At 38.8% G+C, this 13,200-nt stretch overlaps 1 protein-coding gene across 3 annotated transcripts in view; it reads left to right on the forward strand.

Moving 5' to 3' along the window:
• Positions 1-1,989: 1,989 nt before the first annotated feature.
• LOC107756862 (receptor activity-modifying protein 3) overlaps positions 1,990-13,200 on the forward strand; it is a 14,175-nt gene continuing 2,964 nt past the window's right edge. The window contains exons 1-3 of one of the 3 annotated variants that reach the window (XM_016574170.1): positions 1,990-2,265; positions 9,909-9,941; positions 10,993-11,152. In XM_016574170.1, the coding sequence (XP_016429656.1) occupies positions 2,220-2,265; positions 9,909-9,941; positions 10,993-11,152 (239 nt within the window). In that variant the 5' untranslated portion in view covers positions 1,990-2,219. The remainder of the gene's footprint in view (positions 2,266-9,908; positions 9,942-10,992; positions 11,153-13,200) is intronic. The other 2 variants (XM_016574171.1, XM_016574173.1) reach the window with 2 other exon arrangements.

A 13,200-nucleotide genomic window follows, 5' to 3' on the forward strand; every position in this document is an offset into this window, starting at 1 on the left:
GAGTGTGTGTGTGAGAGAGTGTGTGTGTGTGTGAGTGAGAGAGTGTGTGTGTGTGTGTGATCACTGTCAGACCATCATGCTGTCAGGTTTATCAAACATATTTATACTATATACTGGAAGAAAACAATGCCATTATAGTTTAAAAAAATACAATCATAAAGTTGTCATTAAATAAAATGATTTTTTTTTTAGCATTTTCATTTACTTTAACTTCACGTACTAAAAAAACAGAAATATTTATGAATAAAAACTATTAAAATATAAAAAAAACAATGTAATAAAAATGGTAAAAACTACAAAATGAAAATGAAAATATAAAATATAAAAACGAATTCAAAATAATAATAAAAAACATAAAAACAGAGCAAAATTATTAAAAGTATTAATTATTCAAGTTCTGTTCTAATCTTTGCTGTTACTGCCGGCTGTTCTCACCAGCTCCGCGGCGAGCGTGAGACACGGGCAGCTCTTCTTGGGCAGCTTGATTAGATTTGCCGTTCTGAGCCATTTTTAAGGCCCTGGAAAGATTCTCTGGAGCCACTTCCAGAAAGATCTCGCTGGTGTCAGCAGACACTCCCTCCAACTGGAACTCATCGAAGAAATTCCCCTGAAACTCAGAAGCATTTACAGTGCATTTAGAGCAGCTCCAAAAGCCCAAGACATTCAGTGAAACAGCTTCTATTTTGCATTCTTTTCTTTTCTAGTGCATTTTCATTCATTCTAGTAAAAAGTTGAACTGAAACATGAAGATAAATGTGAGAAAGTCTGTCATGAACTGAAGCTGACGATCACGTTGAGATGTAAGTGTGAGTTTCGGCAGTGATTCGGATCTCGTACCTGTGAGAGTTCACACCACATACTGACTCCTCCAGTTGCGACCCGACCTGACAGAACGAAGTACAGGTGATCGCAGGTGAGCCGCAGAACACACGGCTTAGATCAGACCAACACATACCAGACCAGCACAGATCAGACCAGCACAGACCAGACCAACACAGATCAGACCAACACATACCAGACCAGCACAGATCAGACCAGCACAGACCAGACCAACACAGATCAGACCAACACATACCAGACCAGCACAGATCAGACCAGCACAGACCAGACCAGACCAACACAGATCAGACCAACACATACCAGACCAACACGAGGAACAAAAGACGCTCTTTATGATTACAGATGAAATACAGTACGTCTGATTTTAAAGGCTAAAGTATTCAACTCATTAAACACAAATAAACAGAATATCTCCATCATAAGACAGAAATCAAGAATAAACATATTTAAACCCACGTGTGAAGTGATTCAGACATCCGACATCGATGATTTATCTCGGAACTTAATTTTTCGGCAGTAAATGTGATATTTGAAAACTTTGCGGAGTTTTCTTTTGGTTTTTGTTGATATTCATGTGAGTTTTCGCGCTGGCGGTCCAACAGAAAACTCTTCCGTCTGGAAACAAACGCCTCGTGTTTAGAGTTCCGCTGTGCTTCATGCCGCCACACGGTGGCGCTCTTAGTAAAGCTTTAATCCTCCACAATAAAACTCCTGCCTCAATCTACGCTTATGTTACGAGAAGGTGTTTACATTTATTCATACTTTAACTAATATTAATATTTTATTATAGTTTTTCAGATATTTCACACACCTTGACTTTATAATGACGCAGTACATTTGTTTATTCATCTTTCTCAGATGATTTTATTTACTGTGGTAAATAATTATTAGATAATGTAGTAAATAATTCAGAGTAAATTGCTTCAGTGATGACGATTCGCTGTTTATTAAACTTATATCACAGTAAGAGAGTATTCATGGTGATATTTCATCATTAAGATGTTTTTAATGAGATGTTTTCGTGTGTGTGTGTGTGTGTGTGTGTGTCCCACTAGTAAAGGAAAAATACATATAAGGCACTTTTTAGTGGCATATTTAAGTCATATCTGTTTTTGTGTGCAGAGAGAGAGAGAGAGAGAGAGAGAGAGAGAGCACAGAATCTCTGAGCTCCGCATCGCTCCTCTCGTGCTCCGCTGATGGACTCATGATGATGATGATGATGATGAAGGTGCGGGGATGAAGAGGATGTTCAGCCGCTCCAGAATCAGTTCATCAGCCGCTGCTTCTGTCGGATGTACCGGATCGATGTGTTTGATTGGATATGAATGATGAATGTGTTCAGAGATTTGAGCTGATTGAATCAAACTCGCTTCTTCATCATGGATCCGAATCTTCTCACTCTCTTCAAACTTTCTCTCATCCTCGGTGAGTGTATTTCATCTCTTTATGCCAGTTTAATATTTCAAACGCATTTGTGTATTTATTACGAGTGTGAGGGGAAATAAATGTGTGTGTGTGTGTGTGATTCAGCAGATTCACACACAGATCTGAATTAAACTCATTCAGAATGTGAGACAGTGAGAATGTCCAGCAGTTCTTTCTGACCCTGATGTCCATTACTTAAAAAAAAACATTTTAACATTCAAAGTGTGTATTATTGTTATTATTATTATTATTATTATTATTATTAAGACCATATAAATACATAAACTAATCATAGCTGTACCTCTGGAACATTTACCTTTATGTTTTTATTGCAGTTGTCAGATGTGTGACTGAAATGAGTAAATGATTGCTTTTAAAGTAAAAAGAAGCATGAAGATTTTCTTTGTGGTTTAATAATTTACACATCAAAGGGTTATGATGAGTTGTATCACTGAAACTGAAGCTCATGATTCGCTCTAGATAAGTGTTTCTCAAACCAGGGTTTGTTATAATCAATTAAATCATAAAAATGTCCAATAAATGCTTTCCAAATAAAATCAATCAAAATAAAACATTTGAAGTTAGCTGCATGTCATGTGAGCATCAGAGAATTGAAGCTCATGATTCATGTATGATCGTCAGCTCATATATGTGAAGGACGGTTATTAACTGTGAAGTTAAAGTGGGATGGCAGTGTGAACGTCTCCTGTGGAGCTCAAATACTCTCACATACTCTCAAATACTCTCAAATATGCTCACATACTATTACATACTCTCACATACTCTCAAATATGCTCACATACTATCACATACTCTGAAATACTCTCACATACGCTCACATACTCTCAAATACTCTCACATACTCTCACATATGCTCACATACTCTCACATATGCTCACATACTCTCAAATACTCTCACATACTCTCACATACTCTCAAATATTCTCACATACTATCACATACTCTCACATACTCTCACATACTCTCAAATACTCTCACATACGCTCACATACTCTCACATACTCTTAAATATGCTCACATACTCTCAAATACGCTCAAATACTCTCACATACTATCACATACTATCACATACTGTCAAATACGCTCACATACTATCACATACTCTCAAATACTCTCACATACGCTCACATACTCTCAAAAACTCTCAAATACACTCACATACGCTCACATACTCTCACATACTCTTAAATATGCTCACATACTATCACATACTCTCAAATACGCTCACATACTATCACATACTCTCAAATACGCTCACATACGCTCACATACTATCACATACTATCACATACTCTCAAATACGCTCACATACGCTCACATACTATCACATACTATCACATACTCTCAAATACACTCACATACGCTCACATACTCTCACATACTCTTAAATATGCTCACATACTATCACATACTCTCAAATACGCTCACATACTATCACATACTCTCAAATAATCTCACATACTATCACATACTATCACATACTCTCAAATACACTCACATACGCTCACATACTCTCACATACTCTTAAATATGCTCACATACTATCACATACTCTCAAATACACTCACATACGCTCACATACTCTCACATACTCACATACTATCACATACTCTGAAATACTCTCACATATGCTCACATACTCTCAAATACTCTCACATATGCTCACATACTCTCAAATATTCTCACATACTATCACATACTCTCAAATACTCTCAAATACGCTCACATACTCTCACATACTATCACATATGCTCACATACTCTCACATATTCTCAAATACTCTCACATACGCTCACATACTCTCACATCCTATCACATATACTCACATACGCTCACATACTCTCACATATTATCACATACGCTCACATACTCTCACATATTCTCAAATACTCTCACATATGCTCACATACTCTCACATCCTATCACATACTCTCACATACTCTCACATACTCTCAAATACTCTCACATACTATCACATACTCTCAAATACTCTCAAATACGCTCACATACTCTCACATACTATCACATACGCTCACATACTCTCACATATTCTCAAATACTCTCACATACGCTCACATACTCTCACATCCTATCACATACTCTCACATACTCTCGCATACGCTCACATACTCTTGCATACTCTCGCATACTCTCACATACTCTCACATACTCTCACATACTTTCACATACTATCACATACGCTCACATACTCTCGCATACTCTCACATACGCTCACATACTGTCACATATGCTCGCTGGAGAGCCAAAGCGTATCATTGACAAGGTTAAAGCTTTTACCCAGAGGCCCTCAGTGCTCAGACCTCCTGCTGCGATGCTGCTGCCGTTAATGAATCACACACACACACACACACACACACACACACACACATGTCTGGTCAGCTATCCTTCAGAAGAAATCCTGATGGGACACGAGTCTCAGACACACACGCGATGATGATGATGATGATGATGAGAATGAAGAGCTCTGAGTGTGTGTGTGAGGAAAATAAAATAAATAATATAAAAAAATATAATAAAATAAAAATAAAATAAAATCAATCAAAATAAAACACTAAAAAAGATCAAGTATTTTATTAGTTTATCTGCTTGTCAATCAGAGAAACATGAACATTTAATAAATTACTGAAATATCATCTGAAAATCTCACTAAGAGTTCAGGTAAATATTCGGCTGGTGAATGGTTTGTCTGATCTGATTGTGTGTCTGATCTCGGTTCTCCATCTGATTCAGTATTTGTGGTGAGGTTCAGACGTCTCCGTCTCAGTTGGGTTTGATTTTTCTGGTGTATTGTGACACACGTGGAGTTGCGCTGATGGTTCAGCAAACACACGCGTGTGCTGCCAGCGTTGTGAAAGCAGTGGTGACCCGCAGGACTCCATCATACACTCAAACACACAGACTCAGAGGAATCCTGTGTTCATGGCTGTGATGTGGACATAATCAGTAATGCTTTCACAGCATGTAGTTTGAGTTTTAAACACTGTTTGTTGAAGACGTTATTTCACTTCTCTTCTCTTCCATAGTGAATTATCACATTAATCTGAACTGTGTGTGTCTGAGGTCATGAGCGCAGGTGCTGTCAGCCGTGAGAAGTGTCTATTCGTGGACTGTATTCGTCGCTGAAGGCCGGAGCGAGCGTCTCTGATAATGAGTGACACCGGCGCTGGTGTGCTCGTGTGTTGATGAATCAGATGTGACTGACGAATCCTCCAGAGCTTCTGTGTGTCTGACGCCCCTCGTCACGTTATCACCACACCTACAAAGAACAGAAAAACTACAACCACAAATAAACTCGCATTGCTTAAATTAAAGTTTAACTAAATAAATACAGATTTTATTTCAGCTATTTGCCAAAGCAATATTCCTCATTTTCATTTAGTTTGTCTTGATGCACTAAAATAGAAAACTGAATTAAAAATGAATAAAAACACAACAAAATGACTAAAACTTTAACTAAAATTAAATAAAAATAGAACATCAACACTAATTCTAAATATGAATAAAAACCATAGTAGTATACTAAAATATTATCTAGCCTTCAAATATTTTTCAATTAAGTAAACATTGCTTTAAAAGAGAAAAAATACTAATAAAATGAAAAGCAAAGACACAAATGGCAGGTCTAATATTTTGCATTTACACTCCGAGACTTAAAGCACAGATCTATTATGACATATCATATTTTTAGTTTCGTCCATTTCTGTTTATCTCAATCTGAATCATCATATTTTCAGATTCAGTCCCACATTTAATTATAGTTTAATTATAGTCACTGACTAAACTTTGCAGTGTGCCACATGCAGAATTATCTAACATGAATAATAAACTAAATCTTGTGAAAATCAGCTGCCATACATTATAACAGATATAGACATTCATGCATGTTTCAGTATGACAAACGTCTTGCATACAGCAGTGCATAGAAACACTGATGTGGATTCAGAAGGCTGGTATGAACACAGCTCTGTGATGTCTGTATGGAGTCTCTCAGGCTCTTCTGCTGATTACACGGCTCTTCTCCTCCAGCAGAGCATCTCAAACCCTCGAATTCCTCGAGGACGTCCCGCTAATAGAGTGACATCAGACTCCTCTGGGAGCACAGACAACATTGATTCTGATCAGATGTGATTGTCCACCCGAGGAGCAGATTGAACACGGAAATGAGAGCGATGTTTGGCTGATTTCAGCTGCGTTAAATGGAAGCGGTGATGAACTCGCTGAAGGATGTTCTATCCATATTATACAGAAACCTCTTCTGCTCCTCTCATCGCATGTTTGCATTTGATTGAGTTTTCATCTTAAAGTTAGTAAGAGATGTGTTTGTTTAAATCAGATTCATTTTCATGCTATTTAAATAATGAAAATCACTAGAAAATTCTAGTGTTGACTGGTATTTTAGGACTGATGTTTATTTAACCTCATCATCAATCTGTAGTTTAAACGTGTGCTGAGGTTGAATTAGTCTGGAATGATGATGGAGGAATCATCATTTATCCTTCAGTTCTGGGCTCCACTGTCTGTCTGTGTTATTTCCCATCATGCTCTCTGAACGCAGTTTTGCCCTCCTTGACCTGTTCATCTGAGCTTTGACCTTTTGACCCTGCTGTGTTTCACACTCTTCCACACGAGCGCCGATGTTCATCCTGTTATTGTGTCTGAGAGATGATGACCAACACATGATGAAACGACTGAAGACGATCAACACTGAAACACATCATTGCAGGATTTGCTTTCAGACAGTTTTCACTCAGACACTGATAGTGCAGTTCACAAATAAATACAAAGACATGGCAAGTTTTGAAGTAGACAAACTTAAATAGTATTTTCTTATAAAATGTACTCCAATAATCTTTATTTACAACTTTTAAATTTATTTTTGTAGTATGTCTATAACTGTGGCCAGTTTAAACATTATACATTCATTTACTCCGATGTGAAAGCCAGTGCTGCTGTAGTTCACTGCACTAGTAATGGCCATTGTGGGTTTGATTCACTCTGGATAAAAGCACCTGCTAAATGCACAGGCGTCTTTAATTAAGATCCATCAGTGTTAATTAAGATCTTTAATTAAGATCCATCAGTGATTAACAGCAGCCTGCCGATGTTTGTGAACAAGCAGTGATTCACGCTGACTGACATTCAGCACCGGCCCTTAAACACTAACCTGAAGTGACTGGAAGAAAATTGCGAAGGCAAATTGGACACAGTTCCATTAGGAAGCGCAGAAACACCTTTAATTTCAGATTTAATTGAGGCTGTGATCCAGCAGCACCATCAGCCACGTGTGTCAGCACACACACACACACTCATACACACACACACACACACACACACACACACACACACACACACACACACTAATGCTGTTTTTATCATCAAATAATTACCCAGTTGAGCTTAATTGCTCTCGTTGTGTTTTTGCTCTGAGTGGACGGAGCTGTTGCTATGAGAACGCACATTATAACCTCGTCAGTTCGTTCGTTTTCATATAAATATCAATATGGTACAAACAAACACAGAAGTGAACAGAGGAGCAGAGATATTAACGATTCCACAAACTCTTGAATGTGAAGCTCGTTTGTGAAGAGCTCGTTTAGATGAAGCTGTTTTGATTACTGATGAAGGTCGATCATTTATTTCAGACGGCAGAGAAACAACAGCAGGTGAATATGAGAGTCGTTTACATTCTCATCAAACAAAGCTGAACGGCAGACATTAACCCTGACATATTAAATAATAATCAGAAAAACCTAACTTTCTGAAGTGGAACAGTCCATTGAACCTTTAGACAAAACTAAATTTAGGCCTACATTTTTTAAGATACATCAATGAAGCAGGTCAGATTTCTGTAATAGTGCTAATAAACTGAATGTGCTTTAAATGCACAATAGCCAACTTTATATACAGTATTTATCATCAATAAATCCAGTTTGTTTCAGTTCATTCATTGCTTGTTTCACAGGTAGTCATATTTTAACCATGTTTATAATGTAATCATTTTCACAATGAATAGACTTATGCTTATTGTAAGTAAATGCGTTTTGCAAATATGATCATTTAAATAAATGCAAATAATTAAGTGCAGAAATCTGACCTGTTTCATTCATCTATGACTGACAAAAAATGAATCACATCAAGTTTATTAGTTTATATTAAAACTGTGTAAACCAATAGGAAATTTTATGTGCAATTCAAATACATAAATGTTAAATTTAGTGCATATGTGTGTTTTGTTGCATATCATCAGGCTTTCACATGAGCTTGAATCTTTCTCTTGTTCCGAGATCCGAGTGTGTTTGGCGTTTGACATTTACAGTGCCATCCACATCTTTTACTAGAGTACAGTGTGTCTCGTCTCTGAAGGAATCACCTGAGTCAAACATTTGCTCACGTAGGTTGAGCATTTTAGTGTCTGGACCGTTTAACCCAACCCTGATCCCAGAATGCCCTGCTCCGAGCGTCTCCGTGATGATGGACAGCTTCTCCAGGGAAACTCAGCAGCTCCCAGAAGCCTTTGAGCATTATCACGGTGCTCGCGTCTGTGTCCGCATGCAGGAAACCGCTAAATTTAGCACAATAACAGTCAAGTGTTTTCAAGGCCTGAACTGGTGACACATGCAGACACGTGAGGCTCGTTCAACGGATGTCTGAACATTAGAGCCGTGCACTATATTACAAGAAACGACATGATATTTGAACTGAACACAAGTGCAAATGTGATAATCATGCACACGTCATACTGACTTTGAATGTGCAGTTGAAGTCACTGGATCTGTTGCCTGTTTTATGGCTTTATTATCTAATATAAATGCAAGATTGTCTTTCGTGTGTGGAAGTTCTCAGAGATGAAGCGCCGGTGTGATGTTGTTGAGTCAGGACTCTATTGGAGACTGTATTAATGTCTCTGAACACAGTTTGAGTTGATGTGCACTCGCATGCGCGTCCCGCCGTCTGTCTGCTGTGCTTAATATTCATGCGTCTCCTCAGGGACGGACTGACAGCCCTGCTGAACACCAGATCCGTTCACATGCTGCTGCAGGCTGCTTTAGATGCTGGAATAACACTGACACACTCTTCACCAGAACAAAAGTGCTGCTCAACTCGCATGAGGATTCTGGTGAAGCTGGTTACCAAACAAGTCTCGTTGGTTGATCTAGCTGTAATTTGGATTAAAGCATCTGTATCATATATAAATGTACTTGGGTTTAAAATACAAGCATGGTTGTAAATTCTTTTAAGTCAAATAGCCTTTATTTCTAGAGCTCTTCAATACAGATTGTTTTGATACAAAAATAAACAGGAAAATAACAGTGTTAATGCTGCAAAAATTATGAAACAAATTCAGTTTGAGCTATAAACAGCTCTACAGAAGACAGTAGTAGAGTTCAGTGTTGATTTGATTCAGTTCAATAACTATGAAACGAGTTCAGTTGAAATGTGGTTCATAATAGTGTTTTTCTTACAGGTTTATTTCATATATTTGATGTACAAACAGGGATTTTTCTTTGTGACAGTTAAACTAAAGAGAAATTATTGTACAGAATCTCAGATATGAATCCAGTTATATCTGGTTCCTAATCATGAAACTGTTTTTGTTTTAGCAGTGAACACGCTGATGACGAGAGGTTTATCAGGTGAGTGTCTCTCATGTCTCTGTCATGTCTCATTTGTGTCAAGTCAAGTCAAGTCACCTTTATTTATATAGCGCTTTTAACAGTACAGATCTAGCTGCTGCATTTTGGACCAGCTGGAGTTTGTTTATTAAGCGTGCAGAACAACCACCCAATAAAGCATTACAATAATCTAACCTTGAGGTCATGAACGCTTGAATTAACGTTTCTGCATTTGACATTGAGAGAGCATAGGTCATAATGAGAGCATAGGTCATAAGTCATGTCTCAATCATGTTTCAGCCATATTTCAATCATGTCTCAGTCGTGTCTCAATCATGTCTCAATCGTGTCCCATTCGTGTCTCAATCATGTCTCAGTTGTGTCTCAGTCCTGTCTCAGTCATGTCTCAATCATGTTTCAGTCATATTTCAATCATGTCTCAGTCGTGTCTCAATCATGTCTCAATCGTGTCCCATTCGTTCGTGTCTCATGTCTCAGTTGTGTCTCAATCATGTCTCAATCGTTTCCCATTCGTGTCTCAATCATGTCTCAGTCATGTCTCAATCATGTCTCAGTCGTGTCTCAATCATGTCTCAATCGTGTCCCATTCGTGTCTCAATCATGTCTCAGTTGTGTCTCAGTCCTGTCTCAGTCATGTCTCAATCATGTTTCAGTCATATTTCAATCATGTCTCAGTCGTGTCTCAATCATGTCCCATTCGTGTCTCAATCATGTCTCAATCATGTCTCAGTCGTATTTCAATCATGTCTCAGTCGTATTTCAATCATGTCTCAGTTGTCTCAGTCATGTCTCAATCATGTCTCAGTCGTGTCTCAGTCATGTCTCAGTTGTGTCTCAATCATGTCTCAGTTGTATTTCAATCATGTCTCAGTTGTCTCAGTCATGTCTCAATCATGTCTCAGTCATATTTCAATCATGTCTCAGTTGTCTCAGTCATGTCTCAGTAGTGTCTCAATCATGTCTCAGTCGTGTCTCAATCATGTCTCAGTCGTATTTTAATGATGTCTCAGTTGTGTCTCTCAGCATGTGGACTGACGCTCTGTCTCTTCAGACGCAGACGGCGTTGATCTGTTGTTCACCCAGCGGCCGTGGCTCCTGCAGTGCAATCAGACGCTCCTGCTGCTGGAGATGGAGAGATGCGGAGAACAATTCAGCATCGACATGAATCGTGTTCATCCTGACGACAGATGCAACCTCACGCACTTCATCAGGTGAATCACCATCCTCATCATCATCACAGTCAACTCACAGAAACTCAGTCAACACCACTTTACTTTCCAATACAAATACAAAAGTCAATCATCTCAACGAGTCCAGCTTAATTAAACCTTAACGAGTCTTTGTGTGTGTGTGTGCCCTTTTCAATTCATGTCAAGTCACATTTATTTCTACAGCACTTTATACAATCCAGATTGATTCAAACCAGCTTCACAGTAATAAACAGGAAAATAATGTTAATGTTCATCAGTTCATCAAATCCAATTTCAGCTGTAAAAAAGCTCTACAGAAGACAATCGTGTCATTATCCAGATCAATTCAGTTCAACATTTCTGATTGAAGTAATTGAGTGTAATGAGACGCTTCCCGTCACAGCACTTTTATAAGGCTGATCAATGTATCTGGATCATCATCCGCTCAAATATGATGAATGATGCGACACTGGAGAGCGTTACACGCTGAAACACGCTGCGCTCTGCTGTATTTATTCTGCTGTAGCAGGAATGAGTTATTTATATATATATTTGTGCTGTGAGGACTCGGACGGGTAACTAGTTGAGTAGTTAAAGCGGTTCTCACAGACTCAATGATCTGCTGCGTGTGTTTGTAAACTCTCCGCTGTGATTGATGAATCTGCGAACTGCAGATGTTTGCTCTTGAAGACGTTCCAGGAACTCGCAGTTCATTCTGACATGATCTTGAGCTCCTTCCAGAGACTCGAGGAGCGTTTGACACTCGTCAGCCGGTCAGGAGATGCTGACCTGCGACACCCTTCATAAACCAGAAGCACAACGTCCTCAACACTGTTTACATGTCTATCTGGAACAGAAGCCAGCATTCACTCTAGAGATGATAGTGACCCTTCACATGTCCAGATCAGCTCATGTCTTCAGCTATGAAGAAAACTGACAGCATTTATTCAAAATATGGCGAAACCAGTGTGTTTTCATGCACTGCTCAGTTTTTGCTTCCATATCATGTCTCTTCTTTCAGACTAGTGGAAAGAAAACGTCCAAAACACACATTTAAGTGTTAATTTTATTGCACTTCATCTGTTTGCGTCTGTAGATTTCGATCTCAATCCATATCTTTAAAGAGTTTTTTCTCTAACATACACCAAACTTTTATTCCTCTCTACTGTATATTCTGAAGGTTTGTTCATATTTCATTCACACTGATTTATACAACATTTTACTCCTAAAAACATGGTGAAAATGTGTTTGTTTTCTGTCTGTTGATAGTATTTTATGGTTTATGGAGTGATGAAAAGAGAAATCCAAAATCCCCTCTGGAAAAACTTTGAACTCTAATCATAATCAAACAATAATTATGAACATGACTTTATCCGATGTTCAGATATATGTTCTGGAAATGTGTGCAAATTAGTACATATTTCATTAGGGTTTCATTAGGGTTCATTAGGGTTTGAGCTGGTGAACATCAGTGACCCACGACTCACTCCCACACCATTAGGTTCACCGCTGGACGCTTTCTTAAGACGGACGATTAGACGGGTCACAACATGAACCCAATTACTGAGATCCTGAGCAGGACTGTTTTCCCAGACCTCTGGAGGAAAGAGCCTGCAGGCATCAGCAGGGACCAATCACGGCTCACACACAGCCGCTCGTTTGCATATTAATCACAGGAAACCTTCATGAACCTCTTTAACTTCATTTATTCAGGTCCAGCGTTTCTCTGGAGATTCACCTGCTCAAACGTGTCTGGTCTGGTGGAGGTTTTTCTCCATGATAACATCAGCAGATGGAACAGCAGGTGTGTTTTGCTGAAGATGGTTGCTGATGTCAGATAGCGAGCGATTCGGTCCCTGATGAGCACTTTATTAAAGGCTGATTAGATCACATGACCAACAGAGATTCAACGACGGCGGCGCTAATGGACTCTGAACACACCGACAGCACATGAGTGGTGCTGATCGTCACACACACACACACACACACACTCACACACACACACTCACACACACACTCTCTCACTCACACACACACACACACACACACACACACACACACACATGTCT

Source organism: Sinocyclocheilus rhinocerous, unplaced genomic scaffold (assembly GCF_001515625.1).
Source record: "Sinocyclocheilus rhinocerous isolate Xijiao unplaced genomic scaffold, SAMN03320098_v1.1 scaffold5890, whole genome shotgun sequence".
Classification (NCBI taxonomy): domain Eukaryota; kingdom Metazoa; phylum Chordata; class Actinopteri; order Cypriniformes; family Cyprinidae; genus Sinocyclocheilus; species Sinocyclocheilus rhinocerous.